Source organism: Branchiostoma belcheri, unplaced genomic scaffold, assembly GCF_001625305.1.
Source record: "Branchiostoma belcheri isolate BF01 breed outbred unplaced genomic scaffold, Haploidv18h27 scaffold115, whole genome shotgun sequence".
Classification (NCBI taxonomy): domain Eukaryota; kingdom Metazoa; phylum Chordata; class Leptocardii; order Amphioxiformes; family Branchiostomatidae; genus Branchiostoma; species Branchiostoma belcheri.
In genome coordinates, this window is record NW_017802547.1 from 408,266 (window position 1) to 430,145 (window position 21,880).

General features: G+C 41.8%; 4 protein-coding genes across 4 annotated transcripts; all 4 read right to left on the reverse strand.

Moving 5' to 3' along the window:
• On the reverse strand, positions 1-2,310 carry LOC109462301 (signal peptide, CUB and EGF-like domain-containing protein 3). The gene is made up of 6 exons (XM_019758831.1): positions 2,154-2,310; positions 1,815-1,937; positions 1,336-1,458; positions 927-1,049; positions 456-578; positions 1-164 (listed from the first exon to the last, which is right to left on the reverse strand). The coding sequence occupies exons 1-6, from the start codon at positions 2,308-2,310 to the stop codon at positions 1-3; spliced, it is 813 nt and encodes a 270-aa protein (XP_019614390.1).
• A 2,712-nt stretch (positions 2,311-5,022) lies between these two features.
• LOC109462302 (P-selectin-like) lies at positions 5,023-5,615 on the reverse strand. Its single transcript, XM_019758832.1, has 2 exons — positions 5,451-5,615; positions 5,023-5,207 (listed from the first exon to the last, which is right to left on the reverse strand). The coding sequence occupies exons 1-2, from the start codon at positions 5,602-5,604 to the stop codon at positions 5,023-5,025; spliced, it is 339 nt and encodes a 112-aa protein (XP_019614391.1). The 5' UTR covers positions 5,605-5,615.
• Positions 5,616-7,348: 1,733 nt separating this feature from the next.
• On the reverse strand, positions 7,349-9,868 carry LOC109462303 (P-selectin-like). The gene is made up of 6 exons (XM_019758833.1): positions 9,865-9,868; positions 9,459-9,629; positions 8,903-9,073; positions 8,511-8,681; positions 7,831-8,034; positions 7,349-7,545 (listed from the first exon to the last, which is right to left on the reverse strand). Exons 1-6 carry the CDS (start codon positions 9,866-9,868, stop codon positions 7,349-7,351), a joined length of 918 nt encoding a protein of 305 aa, XP_019614392.1.
• A 180-nt stretch (positions 9,869-10,048) lies between these two features.
• Positions 10,049-21,599, reverse strand: LOC109462305 (sushi, von Willebrand factor type A, EGF and pentraxin domain-containing protein 1-like). Its single transcript, XM_019758834.1, has 13 exons — positions 21,395-21,599; positions 20,174-20,338; positions 18,989-19,081; positions 18,392-18,562; positions 15,703-15,873; positions 13,395-13,577; positions 12,866-13,046; positions 12,360-12,595; positions 11,873-12,106; positions 11,294-11,464; positions 11,009-11,179; positions 10,665-10,850; positions 10,049-10,310 (listed from the first exon to the last, which is right to left on the reverse strand). Exons 1-13 carry the CDS (start codon positions 21,597-21,599, stop codon positions 10,087-10,089), a joined length of 2,391 nt encoding a protein of 796 aa, XP_019614393.1. The 3' UTR covers positions 10,049-10,086.
• Between the last annotated feature and the right edge of the window lie 281 nt (positions 21,600-21,880).

Sequence of the window (21,880 nt, forward strand, 5' to 3'; positions counted from 1 at the left end):
TCAGCTATCTATACTGCCAGCTGGACAAATGATATTCTTACCCTGGCAGCCGCCTGACATCATGAGAAAACCTTGGTTGCAGGTACACTCGAAGTAGCCGACAGAGTTGTTGCAGACTGCATGAAAGCCGCAGATGCTATAGGATTCTATACACTCGTCCACGTCTAAGAAATATACAATGAACATGAAACATCGTTTCTGGTTTGCAAGCGTCATTAAATAACATGGGGAAAATCTGTGTATACAGCACTTATATTTCAACATACCCAGAACCCACAAATTTTGGAAAAGGTGGGACATTACGTCTTTCATGGTTTCCAAAAGAGTAATCAAACTCTTCAGACATAGTTTTAGATACAGGTTCAGACAATAACCTTTTATTATTAAGATTTTGAAGTTATATATATAAGTTATATAAATCTTTGCCTGAAGTCCATCGGATGAAGGTACAGTACCTGTACAGTTGCGTCTGTCCGGAGTGAGTGCATAGCCATCAGAACACGTGCAGTGGTAGGATCCGGCGGTGTTGACGCAGACATGCTCACATCCGCCGTTTTCAGACGAACATTCATCGATATCTTCATAAAGACAATTCAAAATCAATGAATTTCGTGTCTGTGATCGTGAAGAATCGCTCTAGGTCTTTGTCTTCTTGCTCTCTGGCACTCAGTCGTAGAAGACCATCTGTGCTCCTCTAGATTCTGTGACTTCAGGTCTATTTACGCAAAATTACAATATTCATGTAACACAGTATGCATGTATTTTGGAGGCCTAGGAATGTGTTATTCATTATTTTGGTAGATATTTGGACATTAACCTGATGAAAGCATCACCAATATGCACTTTACGCGGATCTTCAGTTAGTGAAATTAGCCTATTCGATATATTAAAACCTGCAGTAACCATTTTGAGATAAATGACCCTACCGGTACATGAGAAACCGTCGGAACCGAGGAGATATCCTGCTATGCAGGCACAGGAAAAGCTCCCCCGGGAATTGTGGCAGATCTGTTCACAACCACCTTTTTGTCTCCAACATTCGTTCACATCTGAAATGGAGCACAGCATAACGCAATAAATCCAGATGTTCATCTCGCATTCCGTTCAGCAGAACGAATTGAAGTAAAACAGACAACATTGTGATGCTATCAGCATGTTAAATAGCATTCACTGAGTTCTAAAAAGACCTTTTGTATTCTAAAACCACATAAATAAAACACATTCTGAGTACTACCAACACATAAGCACTCCCCCAGTTTTACCTTGAAATACGAGTATGTTAACACTTTCTGGGGTTGAGTCTGAAATCTGAACTCGAAAAACTTTAACACTTGCCATTGCAGCCGGCGTTGTCGCGATCCAAAACGTACCCAATACGACAGGAACAGCTGAAGTTACCGATGAAGTTGGTGCAGATTTGTTGACAGCCGCCATTTAAATCTGCACACTCGTCAACGTCTGAAAACATAAACTATTTGTCAATTCACTTACTGTCTTTAGTTTGGAGTTCATGAATGCATTTGTGGTGCTATGACTGGCTTTATGTCCCAGGGTGTTGCTCTTTAAGGTACCCCTTTGACAATTGTACTCTGGGCAGCGTACTTAACATACATGTCTGTGCTATTTTCTTGTGCAAATATCGGACAACATTGTATGCATGAAATGTTGATATGTTAATAAAGAATTAAATTGGATGTAGTAAGAAGAATTTAGAGGCAATTCACAATGATCCATAAAAGAACTGTAATGGATGTGTCTTGATGTTAATGTACACACCATCGGGTGCAAAACGCTTGTAATAGAACTGGTTTTACCGTCACACACAAAGCCATCAACGTTCAGGTTGAAACCGTCTGGACAGGAGCAGCTAAAACTTCCAATGGTATTGGTACAGCTGTGATCACATCCACCGTTTGTAGCGCTACATTCATCGATATCTGATAAAACAAGTATATGAGTTAAACAGTAGTACGTAATTTTTTTTTTCCTTTTTGATACGTATAGAAAAACACAGCTTTGTTTCACTATGATTAATATGTTGAAAGGATGCGATACTCTCAAAAATGGGTAAGAAAAAGAACAAATAACAGTCCTTTGATTTAATTGCATTCCTAAGCTAGTTACAAAAGGCAGGGTATGAGATTGTATAGTACCGTCACAGCCGGCCCCGTCAGTATTCAGGAGATAGCCCACACCACAATAACAACTGTAACTCCCAACAGAGTTGTCACAGGTCTGGTCGCAGCCGCCATTGTCAGTCGCACATTCGTCCACGTCTGAAAAACAAGCAAATAAAGTTATATGTGACATTCGTACAGTTTGTCTTAAAACCCATCACTAAATCGTTGTCAATCAGTCTTCAATTTGTAAGGTAGACTACAATGTAGCCTCATAGAATGTTTGTTATATAGCAGTAGATGTCATACGTTGTACATTCACTCACCTTGAAGTCTGCCTTGTTCAATAACTTTTTTGCTCGATATACATTTTTCCATTACCACAATGTCCAACAGATGAAACATGCATAATTTTACCTGTTCCTTTACAATCGTACTCATTTTCTTTCAGGATCAAGATCGTTTTCCAAGTCAATTGATGACGAATTTGAATGATCGATTGATAGGTGATTTATTGATTGATTGATTGCTTACCATTGCAGGTAAGCCAAGTTTGTGAGTCCAATACGTAGCCTGCCTGACAGGAACACTCGTAACTCCCGAAGGTGTTGTTACACGTCTGATCACATCCGCCATTGGCCGTCAAGCACTCGTCGATATCTATGTGTGGGAAAGACGACTAAATTAATCCCATAACAGCCACCGTTTGTCTCAAAGTAAGCAAGGAATACTATGAAAAACCTACCTACGTCTGTTTAACAAACATAAGAGGGATGTATAATGAAAGGGATAAATAAAAAAAAAACATTAAAACAAAACTAAGAAAAATTAAAATTAAAAAAAATAAAAAAAAATAAAAAAATGAAAAGTAAAACATAAGAATTAAAAAGTAAGAAAAAATACTAAAAATTAAAAATTAATGGTTCTTACCATCACAAGCAAGTCCATCGCTGTTCAATAGGAAACCAAAACCACATTGACAGAAAAAACTACCATCTGTGTTGATGCAGCCTTGGTCACATCTCATGTTTGCAGGCAAGCATTCATTGATGTCTGTAGTGTAAAAAACAACTTTCAATCGAGAAATCACATGACTGAGATTCAAGATTAAGCTTCAATGTCACTTCATTGAATATTGCAGTGGGACCACTGAATTGCGTCCAATGTACAATTGACGTTTAAATGTAATTCGGTACAAACAAAAGGCATTTCACATCATAATCCTTACCGTCACATGTATGTTCATCTGAGTTTAGGGCGTAGCCAGTGTTGCATGAGCATTGATAACTTCCGGCAGAGTTTGCGCATATGTGGCCACAACGCCCATTTGCAATCGCACACTCGTCGACGTCTGTAATGTCATTGCGAGAAATATATTCATTTGGATTTTATTACATGATGAGTCAATATCCAAGCATTGTAGGCTACGAAGGTAACTGAGGATCTAAACAGCTTCACTATATCTACATATGTCTATCATCTTTGCACGATACCGTACTTAGTTACTGATTATAGTACTAATATCTTTAGGTGGTTAGTCCATCGCCAAAAATACATTTTTATAAATCCTTTTATGTATACGTAAAGACTACAACGTTAACTATAAATCTAGGCATTTGCAAACTTTGTTTTAAGTGTTGATACCCAAGAAGGTATTTACCGTCACATCCGAGGTTGTCGGCATTTAAGGCGTATCCGTTGTTACAAGAACACTGATAACTGCCGATGCGGTTTGAACACGTGTGGCTGCAGCCTCCATTTGCTGAAGTACATTCGTCGATATCTGTTGGAGATTTTGGAGATGATTAAATTCATACATATGAGTGAAGACCTTTATTGTACTAAATGTATATACATTCCCACTGGTTCAAGTACAAGTCACAACAAAGAAATAGCTTACAACAATACGACTCACCAGGAGTTTCCCAACGAGCCATTTGGTCTTTATCAGCTTCTGGTCCGAATGTATATGTATATGTATATGTATATGTATGTATATCCCCCTCCATTGTGTTTTGTCTCCATGGAAAAGTCAAATAAAGAAAGAAAGAAGCCGTATCTCAACGACCTTGAATGAAGAGTAAATATACGCCACGTACCGATACAGGAAAAACTGTTGATACTTAAGCTGTACCCGACGTGACAGGAACAGTGGAAGCTCCCGTCCGTGTTGGTACAGATCTGTTCACAGCCACCGTTGGATGAGGAACACTCGTTCATATCTGTGCAGAGTACGCAGCATTGTAAGTTTTGGGTCATTTTTTCTCTTTTTGCTTTGGTTTTACTTTGCTTGATCTGCATGTCATCATGGGGTGCGTGATTTCTGTTTGTAATTTCATGTCATTTGAATCATCGTTGATAACATGTTGCCATTGATTTTGACAGCATTGCAGGCTACGCGCAATGTAACATGGGTCACTTTTGATCATTGGTGCAGTCTATTGTAAAACGGGTGGAAATTTTGCTGCAGTTTTGTCATCATGTTTTTAGTATAAGAAGGCCCCTGGTCCAATTCCTCGGTCCCCTGGGTGGTCGCCTTAGACAGGTTTGACTGTCATTTATCTATTCGTGTCAGTGGCCGAATGCCTCTGTACAGCTGAGCGAATAGATAACTGAATACAGTTGAATCATAAAGCCACGTTCCCTGAGCGATTGGGCCAGACGATGAAGGCTGAGTCAAGAAAACTGTGGTTATTCTTTTTTGTTTGCAATTGGAAATTGATCAAGCGTGCCAGGGAGTTTATATCGTCCTCCGTCTCTGTTAAGTGAGTCCCTGATATATACATACATATAGCCTCCTTTATGCCTCTTAAAACTTAGTCCTGTTCAGTGTCCAGTGTTCTAACTTGGTCCAATGAGACGGTATTGTCTCAACATAATGATTACTACCAACACAAATGAACTTTCATGATAATTCACCTGGGCATGTTGGAGTCGGCGCAGTCCATGAGCCGTCTTCTTGGCACCTGGCACTGGAGCTCCCAACCAGGTGATACCCTGTCACGCACAGGAACGTCACCACGTCGTTGTAGAGGTTGCCGCCGTGTTTGGCACCGTTGGTGGGAGCCGCTTGTGCGGGGCATTTCACAACTGTAACGGAAAAAAAACAAGTATTTTGAATTTTCTTGACCTCCCACTCACCACGCAACCGAAGCTACTAGTACAGATTCACAACCCCACAATTCAGCTATCCAAACCACCCAAATAGAGCAGTAATATATAGTCTGTGATTCATACACCTCAACAGCAAGAGAGATGCTTCAAGTAAGGCAGGTATATGATACATGACACACAGTCTTATTATGCTTTTCAATAGATTAGTGAATGAAGTACCATCGCAAGTTGGTAGGGGGCCGCTCCACGTCTTGTCCGCTTGGCAAGTCAGACTTTCATCCCCCACAAGTTCGAATCCAGGCAGGCAGTGAAACGTCACCACGCTCCGGTAAGCGTTGGAACCGGTGAAGTAGCCGTGAGCTAATGCCGTCATGCTGGGGCAGTGAATGGCTGACATAATAAAGTACATAAAGATAAAGATTACATGTAACGTTGCATATTTTAGAACTAAAATAGAACGACAAGCAAATTCTTTCGCTAGTCCAAACGGCAACGATTCACAATATAAATGCAATGATTATGAAACTTTTGTTCCAACACAAAGGTAAACGTTCTCACTTAGAGCGTTCGACCAGTAATTCTGGCCTTCCTCAGTAGACTGACCCAGTGAGACTGGGGTCTTTGAAGAATATATTACATAATACTACACTTACCGCTACACGAAGGAACGCTCCCACTCCAGGTCCCATCGCCTCTGCAGGTTACACTGGTCTCACCCGCCAGGTCGTACCCCGGGTCACAGCTGAAGGTGACCACGGCCCGGTAGTTAGTGAAGCCCACCATGCCACCGTTTGCAGGGGACGTCAACGTAGGGCAGTGTAACACTGGAACATTAACAAAGTATTGTGGGAGGATGCACTTTAAAAGAGCTACCTATAGAGCTATAAAGGACAGTGAGAGGAGAAAGAGTTTCATGCGTCTGTACAACCAGCATGACAAGATGGTGATTGATCTGTTGATCTCAATAGGAAATGATAGAATGGTAGAATAAAATTAAAGGCGGTCTAGGTACAGGACTTGTATCTGAAACCGCCGAGTATTTGCTGCTTGGAAAGATGTGCTTGGAGGAGCAAGGCACCGGCCACTTTGTGTTGGGTAGACAGTCGACGCTTTAACGTGAATAATATCTAAGGGCATAAAATACAACATTGAAAACTTGAAAAGTGGACAATTGCAGGGTATATACAGCACATTTGAAAGATAAACAAATAAACATTCACCTTTACATGTCGGTGGGTTGTCAGTCCAGGTGCTGTCTAACTTGCAGGTCACAGCGTGCGCCCCCTGTATTTCGTACCCAGAATTGCAGGTGAACGTCACCGCGCTCCCGTGCGAGTTTTCGCCCGTCATACCACCATTCATGGGAGGGACCAGGTTTGGACACGGACCATCTGTAGTAACATGAAACATAACTTTGTCGTAAGACAATCGTACGATTATCGTAAGACAATCGTACGACGATCGTAGGACAACCGTACGATGATCGTAAGACAATCGTACGATGATAGTAAGACAATCGTACGACAATCGCAAGACGATCGTACGACGATTGCACGACGTATGTGGCTAGACCCTTACCTGTACATGTCGGCGCGCTCATGCTCCACTGCCCATCCTCCAGGCACGAGATGGTGGAACTGCCGAAGATCTCGTACCCACTGATGCACGAGAACTGCGCCTCGTCCCCGTAGTAGTTTGAGCCACTCACGGCACCGTTTGCAGGAGCCACCACCGCTGGACACTGTACAACTTTAATAACAAATAAGAAAATATAAAAGATATAGAAGATATAGAAGATGTACCACATTGGGTCAATCTACTGAGGAAGACTAGAGTGACCAGTTGAATCACAAATTTTAATTTTAAACATGTAACTACCAACACAGATGAACGCTCATGATAGTATAGGAAGATATAAAGTATGGTGTCTGAATGATTTAGTTATATATAGTTATTCAAGTAGAACTTTGTCACCAGCATAGATTGCAACGAATTTTAAGACGCTACAAAATGTCTTTTGATTCCACTGTCTTGACACATTAAGCTTTATGATGTTTCTGCATGTCATGTTGTATGTATGCCTGAACACCACATTCTAAATGACGCAGTTGCCCGTGCTAGTAATTAAAGGTCACTTTCTTACGTGTACAGGTTGGGGCGGTCCCACTCCATGTAGCATCAGCTTGGCATGTCAGGGTAGGGCTTCCAACGAGAACGTATCCATCGTTACAGGTGAAGTGAACTACGGCCGGGTAGAAGTTGGTGCCAGTCATTGCACCGTCATCAGGAGCGGTCAGTGCCGGACATTCAACAGCTAAAACATGGAGAAAGGATATTAAAACAGTCCTGCTGCAGTATCAAAGAAAGTCGCTAGGAGAGCCATTATAGAACGTGTCTTTTTTAAATTTTGCCACGACCTGTCCCTTTATCAAATACGTTGTATTTTAATAAATTATCATTTACAATTTCTCATGTATACTGTTTAAAAAATAGATATACGTCCTAAAATATTTTCACCTCAGAAAAACTAAAAAAAAGGATCTTTTTAATAAATATGATCTGTCTATGATATTTTTTTCCGTGCATAGCAATTTTTGACCCATGCATGCTCCATACATTGAAGAAGATTTACCTGCACACGTGGGGGCACTTCCAGTCCACGTGCCGTCAGCCTGACAGGTAATCGCGGCCTCACCAACAAGATAGTAGCCCGAGTTACAGGAGAACTGTAACACTTCTTGGTAGGAGTTGCCGCCCGTCATTGTACCGTCAGAGGGAGATGTCAGCACCGGACAATGCACCACTGAACAAAGGAGATAAAGGTGATAGAAGATGGTTGAAAGTTTTATTTATGTTTAATAACATTAGTAAATTGTAGCTGCTAATATTATTTTTATTTATTACTATCGTTATTATTATCACCAACAAGTTTTCTTACCCATTTATTTGTCAAAAAGTCCCCCACTGCCTCGAGATAAGAATATATTAAGAGAGAAACCCATGAAATAGCTTAAGTAGAAATAGAATGATCATGCCAGTCTTCTATGTTTATGTTACAGTATTTCATACCCTCTTTCTGTCACATATACATACGTTATTGGTAGTAGTAAAGTAGAGATATAACCTTAGATAAGCAGAAGAAGCAGAACTTCATGTTATTACATAGTTTTATACAATCTGTGCTCATTGCCTTCGTCGGTTTGCATTTAGCCCCCGGGCATGAACTTGCAATATAATTATTATAATCTTAATAACTCAAATAGAAACTCAAATTCTTACATGTGCAGGTAGGCACAGTCCCACTCCAAGTGCCGTCGACCCGGCATAGGATGCTTGTCGCACCTACGAGATTGTACCCTGTGTCACAGAAGAACCGTACAGCCTCCTTGTAGGCAATGTAGCCAGTCATTGTTCCGTGTTCGGGGACCTCGGGTGACGGACAAGGTAAGGCTGTAGCATTAAGATATATAATTGTTTGAAAGTAACAGGCAAGGTAGAGAGCTAGACAAGAGACCTTTTGTGAGACATCGAAATGAAGGTCACATACACATGTCTTAAAAATATATTTCAGATCTTGATTCAAGCAACTTGTACAAGAACACATACGTAGATGCAGAGATCGATCAGACTCACATATACGTAGATGCAGAGATCGATTAGACTGTACTCACCGCTACAGACTGGAGCACTGCTACTCCACGTGCCGTCCGCCTGGCAGGTCACGCTTGCCTCACCTACCAGACCGTAGCCTGGGTTACAGGTGAAACGCGCCACGCCCTGGTAAGAGTTACAACCCTGCATTGTTCCATCTGCAGGAGGCCGCAGCTCCGGACACTGCGCGACTGGAACATCGAGAATCATATTTCAGTATTTTACCCTCCTAAACCTAGAAAATGATAATTCATACTAACATTTTAATGTAATATTGTTAAATGAGGTTATTGATCGATTGATGTTAAATGTGTAAAATTTACGTTAATGACGTTTATTGTGTTAATATTATTACTAGATCGTAAATGTTAGTAAGAAAATGTTCCTTTTCAAAGTAGTTTGAAGTAAATACAGATAGGAGTTATAATGTATATATTCTATGTAAGAGAACTGCAGGAAGACTAGTAGTTGTAGTGTTACTAATGAAGACTCCTTAATAAACAAACAATAAGAACTAGCTTTTCGTTTGTATATATTTACAGACAAATGTATGTATTTGCAGATAAAGATACCTACTCGTGCATGTTGGAAAACTGCCACTCCAAGTGCCATCTGCCTGGCACGTCATCTCTTCAGACCCGACAAGATTATAGCCTGTATCACAGGTGAAGTGTTTTACGTCTTGGTAGGAGTCGAACCCCGTCATTCCACCATGTAAGGGGGGCGTCAGCTGCGGGCACTGTACCACTGGAGGGACAGAAAGATACCTTCATTTTGGAGACAGATAAAGAGTTCGCTTGATCTTACTCTAAGTCTAACGCTTTTAAGCGTTAAAGCATCCTTTTGAATAAATGTAAAGCATACTATTAGATTGAAGTCAAAACTTTTGATCCAGCACAAAGAGGTTCTCTCAACTAGAGATTTTCATAAGTCACTCTGGTCTTCTTCAGTAGACTGACTCAGAGGCTATTTACATCAGGGCCCATCGCTCTTCATTCAACCGTGACGGGGGCCGACATCGTCTACCAGATACAATTGACCTAGTGTTTACGTCACACTTCAAAGGAGCCAAGTGACAAGCCTCACTGGGTTAGTCTACTGAGGAAGACCAGAGTGACTGGTCAAAGCTCTAGGTCAGAGAACTTCTTTGTGTTGGATCAAAAGTTTTGACTTTAAACATATAACTACCAACACAGATGAACTTTCATGATAACATAGATATAAGTATTTTCATGAGTAAACACCAGAAAGCTCTACCTGTGCAGGTCGGGACATTGTCGCTCCACGTGCCACTAGCCAGGCACACGATATCTCTAGAACCGTCAATGTAGTAACCTGTGTGACAGGTGAAGTGCAGCACATCTCGGTACAGGTTTGACCCTGTTCTTTCACCATGTTCAGGAGCTGTCGGCAATGGGCACTGTACGACTGAAACACGAGAAATAGGAGAATTTAATTTCAATTCTTCCTAAAGAAGATTGTTTTTTTATTGTTCTCACAAATGGCAAACCTTGGCAGGGAAGGGTACACTCTTTGTCACAAAAAAATTTTATCACATAACTAATAGTATGTACAATAAACTATAAAACCGACTGCAAATATATAATACAATACAATACAATACAATACAATACAATAGAACAATATAAAACAGGAAACCAGGACCACTGGAGTCACTAAGAAGTTGATTTGTTGTAAAGTCTGATTGCACAATGTAAGAAAGACGACTGTCTCAGTCGTTGTCTCAGCTAATGACCTGAAACGTCCAGAAAAATTAAAGACAAAATGACTTACTTTCGCAGGTGGGAGTATTGTCACCCCATGTACCGTCTGCTTGACATGTTGTGTTTGTAGCACCTACAAGATTGTAACCCGGGTAACAGCTGAAGTGTACAACATCCTCAAAGGAGTTAGAGGAGCCCTCCATTGCACCGTTTGGTGGAGGCGTCAGCTCTGGACATTTCACCACTAAAACAAAGAGGAAAAAATGTAAGAAAAATGGAGAAAGTGAGCTGAAAAGGAAAGGTTTAATTTTCAAAGGTAAAACAAAATTTCTTATATATTAGAATTTCTTATATTTATCATGTTAGCACATTTTTCTTTATATGCAATGCACAAAGCTTTACCTGTGCAAACGGGTGCAATGTCACTCCACCTAGCGTCTGCCTGACATGTAGCACTTCCTACACCCACACGACTGTATCCAACATCACATGTGAACTCTGCCACGTCCTGATAGGAGTTGTTGCCAGTCATTGTACCATGTGCGGGTGCTTCCAGTAGGGGACACCTTACCGCTAAATGAGAAATAGGAAAATTTGACAAATATCTCGACAAAAGAGAACTATATTTCATTGGCATATAATTTATGTACATGAAAAACAAATAAATAGCTCTGGACAAATTCTTACCTGAGCAATTGGGGACAATGTCACTCCATGCGCCGCTTGCCAGACACGTGGCGCTTGGAGGACCTACGAGATCGTATCCGGTGTCACATGCGAAGTGAACCACGTCTCGGTAAAGATTGGAGCCAGTCATCATGCCGTTGATAGGAGCCGCCAGAGACGGACACTGTACAACTGAAATGTAAAAGTAAACAATGGAGTTTTATTGGATGTGAAAGTTCTATTTAGTATAGCATTTTTCACTTCTATCGTAAGTTGACAACTGATGCAATGGCCAAGTGGGTAGTCGGTGCACTCGCCTGGCGTTCGGTAGGTGATGGCACAACCGTGTGGCCCACGGGCTACTGAACCGGAGTTGGGAGTTTAGACAAAAACCTTTTATTATGTAGATTTTTAAGTTTTTTGTACTCTGCTCCTATGTTCTTTTATCTTTGTTATTTGAAATTAGCCTTCGGGCAGGAATTTGCAATAAACTTATCATTGTCCTTGGGTTGGTGGTGGCAGAAAAATAAGTTGGAAAAAAAACCTGATTGTGCCGTAACCAGTTCTTCTGATAAAATGTTGGAATAAAAAACACCTCACCTGTGCAAGTGGGAACACTATCACTCCAGGTGCCGTCTGCCTGGCACGTGATACGCGTCGCACCTGTAAGATGGTAACCTTGGTGACAGGTGAACTCCACGTCCTCAGGGTAGGCATCGCAGCGAGTTGCACCTGCCGGCAAATACTCCCGGAAAGAGATGGACCCATAGAAGAAATAGCGGTGTCCGGTCATGGTACCGTCTACAGGAGCCGTCAGTACGGGGCAGGGTACGTCTGAAGAATGAAGAAAAAATATTTGTGACTAGAGGCAAAGCAAATGCATAATGTTAACCTTCAAATAGTCTAGCCTGACGAACTACTACTGTCTTATTTATTCATATATATGGCGAGCAATCCATTCAACTCTGCCCGGCATACCTGACGTTTTGACCCCAAAACTTGACACGGAAATGATCAGGTCACATAAAAGCATCTGATGATATCATATCATAACTCCGTTAAAAAAGTAAATGTAGCCAAAACCTACCCGAAAAGACTTGGACTTCACACAGGGTCAGTATTCGGTTGGGTCCGGGGAGACGGACGCCCACGTACCGCCCCCTCATCCCCTGACATGAGACGGAAATGGACGGCTGGTTCACGTCGATTTGATGATCACCGCCACACTTTGGGTTCGTGCTGACCTGGTCGGAATCCCCGATGTGGATGTTGAAGGGGTTGAGTCGTTCCTGACAACATTCCATGCGGTTGAATACGACTATTCTGTAGTTATTATAAACAAAGCAATAGCAATGGAGTTAAGATATACCCTTATACATATTCATAAACACCATGTAAACTTCTTAACTTAGATCCTTGGTCAATACCGTAACGAGAAGGTCTTGGGATTTGCATTTTAGGGCAGTCTTTTGCCAATACAAGTATTTATTGACACACCCACATGGAGCAGACTATAAATTATAATTTGTAGACTGTTGCTACTGGGTGTACAATCAAGTTCACACTTTACTTGGAAAGTAAAACAAAGTTTACCTGTCAACCATATACGACTGTCCAAGATCCACCCACCAGCTTGGATCAGTTTCACCCGGAACACCTACAGTGTGTGTACATGAACCAGCGTCGTAGTCGCCATCAGTGTTCCCGTCTACGGCGAGTTCTGCAGGCCCATTCCAGCCAGTGCTTGTTTGATACGCTGGTTTGCCCAGGGTGACTATTATCATCAGTGAAAAACAAATGTGTTTAAGTTTAGGACATAATCTTATGGAATAACTGACAAATAGTTGATTTCGCACTTGAGTCCCTGGGATGCAGGTGGCGCATTTATAAACGAACTGAAAAAAACTTTACAACCCGAATCATACCGTAATAAAATTACGCAGTTTGTACCTGGCCACCGGATTCGAACCCGGGTCAAAAGCGTAGCTCTAAAACCCTGACCTATACACTAACCCTCTACGCCACGAAACTGGGTAAACATAACTATTCTCGTCAAAAAAAATAACATTTCCAGCAATGATGCAATTTGTGTGCTTTCGTATATGGATGTTGTCAGCCTTACCTGTGTCTGCAGCTGTACAGACGGGGACACTGTCGCTCCACCTGCCGTCTGCCTGACATGTGACGGCCGCCGCACCCACATGCCAGCAACCTGAGTCACAGGTAAACTGCACAGTGTTTCCGTAGGAGTTAGAGCCAGTCATTCCACCGTCTGCGGGAGCTTTCAACATCGGACACCTTACAACTGAAACAAGAAAAATGGGGTTCTCAATGCTCATGATGAGCCACTCTATTAGCTTATGATGAGTCACTCAACAGGCTCATGACGAGTCACTAAATGGGCTCATGATGAGTCACTAAATGGGCTCATGTTGAGTCACTAAAATGGTCTCATGATGAGTCACTCGATGGGCTCATGATGGGTCACTTAATTGGCTCATGATGAGTCACTAGATGGGCTCATGATGAGTCACTCAATGGGCTCATGATGAGTCACTAAATGGGCTCATGATGAGTCACTAGATGGGTTCATGATGAGTCACTAAAATTGGCTCATGATGAGTCACAGAATAGGTTATGATGAGTCACTCAATGGGCTCATGATGAGTCACCTAATGGGCTCATGATGAGTCACTAAATGGGCTCATGATAAGTCCCTAAAAATTGGCTCATGATGAGTCTCTAAATGGGCTCATGATGAGTCACTAAAAATGGGCTCATGATGAGTCCCTAAATGGGCTCATGATGAGTCACTAAATGGGCTCATGATGAGTCACTAAATGGGCTCATGATGAGTCACTAAATGGGCTCATGTTGAGTCACTAAATGGGCTCATGATGAGTCACTCAATGGGCTCATGATGAGTCACTAAAATGGGCTCATGATGAGTCACTAAATGGGCTCATGATGAGTCAATCAATGGGCTCATGTTGAGTCACTAAATGGGCTCATGATAAGTCACTTAATGGGCTCATGATGAGTCACAAAATGGGCTCATGATGAGTCACTAAATGGGCTCATGATGAGTCACTAAAATAGGCTCATGATGAGTCACTAAATGGGCTCATGATGAGTCACTAAATGGGCTCATGTTGAGTCACAGAATAGGTTATGATGAGTCACTCAATGGGCTCATGATGAGTCAATCAATGGGCTCATCTTGAGTCACTAAATGGGCTCATGATGAGTCACTCAATGGGGTTAAGATCAGTCACTTAATGGGATTATGATGAGCCATTTAATTGGTTTATGATGAGTCACTCAGTGGACTTATAATGAGCCACTCAATGGGCCCATGATGAGCCAATAAATGAGCTCATGTGTTCATGATAAGTAACTCAATAGTCTCATGATGGGTCATTCAATGGGCTCGTGAGTGGGCCACTTACCAGTACAGATACATTTTTGGACATCGGGTTGTTGTTTATTTCTGTACTTGAAAGACATATTAAAGACTTTACCTGAGCAAACGGGGACGTTGTCATTCCACTTTCCGTCTGCCAAGCAAGTGATCATCGATGCACCTACGAGATAGTAGCCGACGTCACAGGTGAAGTGTAAGTCGTCCCGGTAGAAATATGAACCAGCCATTGCACCGTTCACGGGAGCTCTCAGCAGTCTACATTGTACAGCTGAAATGTAGAAATATTGAAAGTGTCCGTCAGATTAAAAATGAATGACTTCACAAGCAAAACTGTTTAGACTTTCTGCACATGAAAGACACAAAGCGGTACCTGTACAAGTGGGGGCTATGGCAGTCCATGTGCCGTCAGCCTGGCATGTGGTGGATGTTGATCCCACAAGATTGTAGCCTAAATCGCATGTGAACTCCACAACGTCTTGGTAAGAATAAAAGCCAGTCATTGCACCGTCTATGGGAGCTCTCAGCACTGGGCACTGCACGACTGAAACATGATGAATTAAAGGTTTAGAAATATCCTGATTATAAGTGGTTATCCCCTTAGTTAAAGTAGGATTAAGGGCAGGAAATGCGACAACAAAACTGGAAATATTCTGAATTAGGCAATCTTTGTGGTATTAGCACATACTGCCCCATAACAGCATTCGAATCAGCATTTCTTACTTTGGCATTTATAATTGCACAAACAAGCCACTAGATGAGTCCTTTATTTTCTAGGTGGTATTGTAAAAATCATCCTAGGGCTCTTTCAGTAACCATTTTCCGTCAAAAGTTTGGTAATTTTTGCTCCATGAGTGGTAATATACATTGGGACAATTGGGACATTGGTTGTCAACTATGTAGATAAATGACTAGATTAGAAAATCGTGTTTCAAAGCCCTAAAAACTGAATTGGATGCCTTTAAGACAAGGAAATTCTCATTTATAGATCAAAGACACGAAGTCTCACGTGTGCAAGTTGGGACACTGCCACTCCAGGTGCCGTCTGCCTGACACTTGATCATTGCTCCACCTACAAGGTTGTAACCTGTTTCACAGGTGAACTCTACCTCGTCTTGATAGGAATTGTAGCCCACCATTGCACCATTCATAGGTGCTGTCAACTGTGGACACTCTATGGCTGAAATACAAAGGAAAAGGGTTAATTTTATACCAGTAAAAATCTGATCCATCCGAAAATCAATACACATACAATGTGTTTGTTTTAATAATCTTTTTTTTGGCACGATAAGTTCAGTTCTGGCTACAAACAGCAATGAAGTCAAAAGGATCAACCCGTCTCTTCCTGACCAAGTAAGATTATCAACTTGGGTTAACATTTAGCACAAAGGAAATTGAACCATGATATAGCCTGGGCCATGGGTAACGCATTCACCATGCGTTACCGGTTAGTGAAAAATAACTAGATAAATCATCTGTGAGAAAAGGTGCCTACCGTCACAGGTGAACCCATTGTCATCTAGGCTGTAACCAGTTTCACAGGAACAGTGGAAACTGCCGATGGTGTTGGTACATGTCTGCTCACAGTTGCCGTTCGCAGAAGAGCATTCATCGACGTCTGTGTTAACGTGTTGAAAAATAAACAATTTATGACTCTGATAAACAGGATTTTGAGGGATAGTTGGAGGATAAGATGAACATCAAGAATATCAAAGTCTCAAAGAATAATGTCCTTCTCGCCAATAAATGTTGACTAGGGATTTTAAGATGCTTACCATCACAGGCAAAGCCATCGCTGTTCAAGCTATAGCCAGTCCTGCAAGAGCACTGGAAGCTTCCGAAAAGATTGGTGCATGTTTGCTCGCAACCGCCATTTGCAGTAGAGCACTCGTTTATGTCTGTGTAGAAATCAAGATAAGCATAGTGGTCGTCGATGTTAACGATGTCGACGAGTGTTGAGTGTATACATGACTAAATGCTTATGGAGAGACGAATTCGACTTTGCTATGGCAAATTTTTAATGGTTTACCTGTACATGTTGGAGAACATCCGCTCCAGGTCCTGTCAGCCTGGCAGGCACGCACAGACGAGCCTAGCAGATGGAACCCTGTATCACACTGGAAGTAAGCCACGTCTCCGTAAGAGTTGGAGTGGCTGCCGGTGTGGACTCCGTTGTCGAGTGGCGACAGAGAGGGACAAGGTACGGCTGTATTTAATATGTGACAAAAATTGGCCGGTCAAGACTTAAAAAGATGTTACGACATAAAAAATGTCTAAAAATTAAAATACTCATATTATATTTTTTCGATAAGTCAGTACAGTTGTCCGCATGCCACATATGGGTACACTTATCTTGTATATCTACCAGCGTAACATGCCCCGGGAGTACTTAACTATTAACTGGTATCTCACATCATGCAGCTAAATTCATTTCATCCAAGCTAAGGGAAGACACTTTTGCTCATGAAAGATGCAATGCCTTACGTGTACAAGTAGGGACGCTGTCACTCCACGTGCCTTCTGCCTGGCAGGTGACGCTTGTCGCACCTACAAGCTGGTAACCTGCGTAACAAGTAAGCTCCATCGTGTCCTGATAATAACTTGAGCCTGTCGCTGAACCGTGTGTGGGAGCAGCCAGGTGAGGACACTGTATGCCTGGAACATGAAATCCCTTGTGGTAAATTTATTTCCTGGTTGGCTCTGATCATGCTGACATATCTGCTCTTACTACTAGCCTTTTGCAAATGTCTGGTGGACAATAAGGATAAAATGAATAAAAGATTTAAAAAAACTTCAAATTTGGCCAAGTGTGTTTTTCTCCTTTCTTTTTCTTTATTTTGTGCGGAAGACAGAAACCCTTACGTGTGCAAGTTGGGATGCTGTGACTCCACGTGGCGGTAGCCTGGCATATGGTGGATGCCGCCCCCACAAGCTCGTAGCCTGACTCACAGGCAAACGTTACCACGTCCTGGTAAAGGTTGTCGCCTGTCTTTGTGCCGTGTGCGGGAGTAGTTAGAAGAGGACACCGTACACCTGAAGCATGAATGTTCAAAATTAGCCTATATTGAATGAGTGTGTTAAAAAAGGCAAATGAAACCGATGGCGATGAAATTCAACTTCAAACAGAAGTAGACAGATACATATAGGAAAACTATTTATTAATTATTTATTAATTTTTAGGAACTGTAGGTTTTTATTTATTTGTGTTTTTATTGGTTCCATTGTCTCCTTTAGTAATCCAAGGGTAATTAGTTTGAAAAGCCAGCTTATTTCTACTACGTGTAGAAAGAACATAAACTCTTACGATTGCAAATGGGGGCACTATCACTCCACGAGCGGTCTGCCCGACACGCGACGCTCCTAGGACCTTCTAGGTCGTAGCCCGAGTCACAGGTAAATTGTACCACGCTTTGGTAGACTGAAGATTCACCAGTCATTGCACCGTTGACAGGGGGTGTCAGAGGCGGGCACTGTACAGCTGAAAGAATAGATACAGGATACTTGGGATTAGAAAATCTGGGGTCGTATGGCGCAACGGCAGATGGACCTCTTGTAATCCTGCCAAGGCACCGATCTTGTGCCCTTATGGAAAGGCACTTTTAAACGAATTTCCTCATTTAACTCAGGTGAAAATGAATACGTCTATCTACGTCCATGATTTTTTCATTCTTATTTTTCTGTACCTTAGAATGCCTTACCTGTACAGGTTGGAACCTCGGCGCTCCAGGTGCCGTCCGCCCGGCATGTGATGCTGCCTGAACCCTGAAGCTCATGTCCCAGGTTACAGGTGAACCGCACAGTGTCTTGGTAGGCGTTGCCTCCAGTCATAGAACCATCTAACGGTGGAATCGCACGCGTACATCGTACAACTAGAGAATGAAAAAAAATAACGTATTAACGTACCCTTTCAATTCTTGACTTGTACTAGTACTTACGACGGATTACAGATCCATATCTATCTATGTATCCATCTATATCTATGGGTGTCTATCTACATGTATCCAATTAGCTATCTATCAGATCTATCAGATCTATCAGATCTATCAGATCTATCTATCTATCTATCTATCTATCTATCTATCTATCTATCTATCTATCTATCTATTTATCTATCTATCTATCTATATCAAATATATATATCTGAATTCCAAATATCTATCTCTCTCCCGCTTTGTTATGTTATATATGCTATATATGCAAAGGATACGAAGTCTTACTTGTACATGTGGGGGCAATGTTACTCCAGGTGGCGTCTGCCCGGCACGTGATGCTTTCAACGCCTTGGCGATTATAACCTTCGTCACAGGTGAAGTGCACTACATCTGGGTAAGAGTTGCCACCGGTCATCGTAGAGTGAGCAGGAGCAGTTATCAGCGGACACTGCACAGCTGAAACACGAGAAAAAATGTTTCAATAATCCCCTTGGCTTACATGTAAGGCGTAAATCGTCACTACACCACAAACATTCACGACAAAAGGTAATACATAAAATCTACAAACTCTAACATATCCTCTTCTGTAAATTAAAAGCACGGTCACCGGGTGTTTCGTTTGGACCACATGAAAAACAAGGCTGTTACCTTGGCACTCAGGGGCAGTACCGCTCCAGCTACTGTCAGCCTGACACACGATGCTTGTCGCACCTACTAGATGGTAACCTGCGTTACAAGTGAACTGTGCCACCCCCATGTAGGTAAAGGAACCAGTCATTGCGCCGTTTACAGGAGTTGGCAGTTGCGGACACTGTGAGGCTGTAAATAAAATTTATATATAAACAGGGCCCAATTGAACTGAGGTAGCTGTTGTATTCAACTCTCAAACTGTACATTGTATGGTATTTAAATCATTTCGGCTTGATAATACTTCGGCATTATGTGAAAGACAACCTTGATACAATAAGGCATATTCTACCTTCACAGGTTGGTGGTTGCAAGTTCCAGGTCCCGTCATCCTGACAGGTCAATGTAGAAGCGCCGAACAGATTGTATCCAATGAAACATGTGAAGGTGAAATCTTCTCCGTAAGAGTTGGATCCGCTACCAGCACCGTTTGTAGGAGCTGTCAGCATAGGACACTGTACAGCTGCGTTAGAGGTGACAAAATATTTAGGTTTCGAATATTATTAAGGTTTTCCCTTGATATTAGATAGTCTGAGGTTTGTCTAGAGCTAGGTTTACACGTAAAGATGAGCACCTCTTTTAAATAAGCTGGATTCGCTTATGGCACCGTTTGTAAGAGATGTCAACTTTACCGCTGTAACGTTATACAGGTGCAAAATGAATTACGTATTGAAAAAGAATGTGATGCTTTATCAAGAGTAAGTAAATGGTCCTATAGAAATGGAACTGGTGTAACTGTTCAATACAACTGTTCAACAACTCTCAAACTGTACATTTTGTGCCATTTGAATCATTTCGGCTTGATTATGTTGCCACCGGCCTTATGTGAAAGACTACATTTACATATAAGTCATATCCTACCTCCACAAGTTGGTGGAGTTCCACTCCAGGTCCCGTCAGCCTGACAGGTCAATGTAGAAGTGCCGACCAGATTGTATCCCGCGTCACACGTGAATGTGAGATCTCCTTCACACGAGCTCTCCTTCACACCGTTTGCAGGAGATGGCACTATGGGACACTGTAAAACTATTTGAGAAAAGAGGTGACAATCTCATTAGTTAGTTGTATATTCTTAAAGTTTAAGGCTAGTCAGGTAGCCTAGAGAGCAAAGGTCACTAACAGGCTTTCCTATCTATGATATATTGGAATAATGTCAGGCAAAAAATGGAACAAGTCATCTACATGCACCTGAGTTTAAAACCTTAAAACATACGTTGGCAGGGTACTACAACCCATTGTCCACTTAGTCCATAACGAGAACATTTCTTACGGCGGAAACTATCGAGAATATGACTATGATTACATGCATGTACACAAGTAACCCCAGAGCCGTGAGAGTCTTTGGACATGTGTCAAAGGTATCCCCATAATGAATTTCAAGTCCTTCGGCTTTAACCATATCTATATCGAGGGGAGGGGGTGGGTTCTCTAGACATGTGTCTAAGGTATCCCTATACCAAATTTCAGGTCATTTGGTTTTAGTACCAGGGCTCCAGATCCGAAAAATGTATTTTTTTGCCTGAAAATGAAAAAAAACAAACAAATAAAACAGTTTTAATGGCCTGTTCCAAAATGAAAATAAAAATGTCTGGGGGCATTTGCCCACTTTACCAACATGACAAATTTTAGGTCATTTGGCTGAAAAAAAGGCAGAGTTGACTCCATTTAAAGAAATGGCAGTAGAAGAAGAGACATCGGAGAAACAATATGTTTCACCACACCACGAATGAAACCATAATAAATGTACCATCAGGTCGGTCGTACATGTTGCCAAGTGCTGTAGACACTTTCTCGTCAGCGGAGCAAACCTTATTTTTCAAGAAGCATGAAGCAACCGCGTTGTATTGAAACGACACGCATCTGGAGTTTGCGCAGCATTCGCTAGCACAGAACTCGAGGGTTACGCCGTTATGGCGGGCTATGTCACATCCAACACAGTCCTTCTGGGGAAAGTGGCGAAACACTGATAGACCACACGTTTCTGGAACATGAGAAGGTAATTTTGTTATAACAAGAGCCATTTGAATCACTTTGGCTTCATTTTCATTGCCACCGGCCTTATGCGAAAGACTATCTTGATACCTTCACAAGTTGGTGGACTTCCACTCCAGGTCCCGTCAGCCTGACAGGACAATGTTGAGGCTCCAACCAGAGCATACCCCGTATCACATGTGAAGGTGAGCTCTTCACCGTAAGTGTTGGACCCGCTCACGGCTCCGTTTATAAGGGTGGTCAGTTCCGGGCACTGCTGAGCTGTAACGTTGTACAGGTGCAAGATGAAGTACATTGTGTACAAACTTAGGTATTGAATGCTTCAGTAAGCAGTAAGCAAAATTAAAACAACGGTGCAAAAAATTTATGATCTGCAACTCACAAATTAGCGTTAAGTGTCAGGCAGTAAGCAAAGTCACAACTGTCATTCGTAACTTAGAACTAACGATAAGATTCTTTAAACATGTTTTCAATTGAAAAGCGGAAGTGCTATAGTTTAATTATAAAACTGTCAAGGTTTATACTGAGTGGTATCTCAATCATAACGGCTTCATTATATTGCCACTGGCGTTTTCA

Excerpts from the sequence above, each read along its gene's own strand:
- LOC109462301 (XM_019758831.1), bottom strand. The coding sequence starts at position 2,310 with ATGTCACATATAACTTTATTTGCTTGTTTTTCAGACGTGGACGAATGT. Across the intron at positions 1,459-1,814 it reads TGATGGCTTTGTGTGTGACG|ACGTTGACGAGTGTGCAGAT; the intron begins GTAAAACCAGTT and ends TTATGTTTTCAG. Across the intron at positions 165-455 it reads GGACAGACGCAACTGTACAG|ACGTGGACGAGTGTATAGAA; the intron begins GTACTGTACCTT and ends TATATTTCTTAG.
- LOC109462302 (XM_019758832.1), bottom strand. The coding sequence starts at position 5,604 with ATGACGGCATTAGCTCACGGCTACTTCACCGGTTCCAACGCTTACCGG. Across the intron at positions 5,208-5,450 it reads CCCCCTACCAACTTGCGATG|TTGTGAAATGCCCCGCACAA; the intron begins GTACTTCATTCA and ends TTTCCGTTACAG.
- LOC109462303 (XM_019758833.1), bottom strand. Across the intron at positions 9,074-9,458 it reads CAGTTTTCCAACATGCACGA|TCGCGCAGTGTCCGGAGCTG; the intron begins GTAGGTATCTTT and ends TCGATGTTCCAG. Across the intron at positions 8,035-8,510 it reads GACTGTGCCTACCTGCACAT|TGGTGCATTGTCCGGTGCTG; the intron begins GTAAGAATTTGA and ends TCCTTTGTTCAG.
- LOC109462305 (XM_019758834.1), bottom strand. The coding sequence starts at position 21,599 with ATGTACTTCATCTTGCACCTGTACAACGTTACAGCTCAGCAGTGCCCG. Across the intron at positions 19,082-20,173 it reads AACTCCACCAACTTGTGGAG|CTGTGCAGTGTCCGCTGATA; the intron begins GTAGGATATGAC and ends CTCGTGTTTCAG. Across the intron at positions 10,851-11,008 it reads CATTGCACCCGTTTGCACAG|TGGTGAAATGTCCAGAGCTG; the intron begins GTAAAGCTTTGT and ends TCTTTGTTTTAG.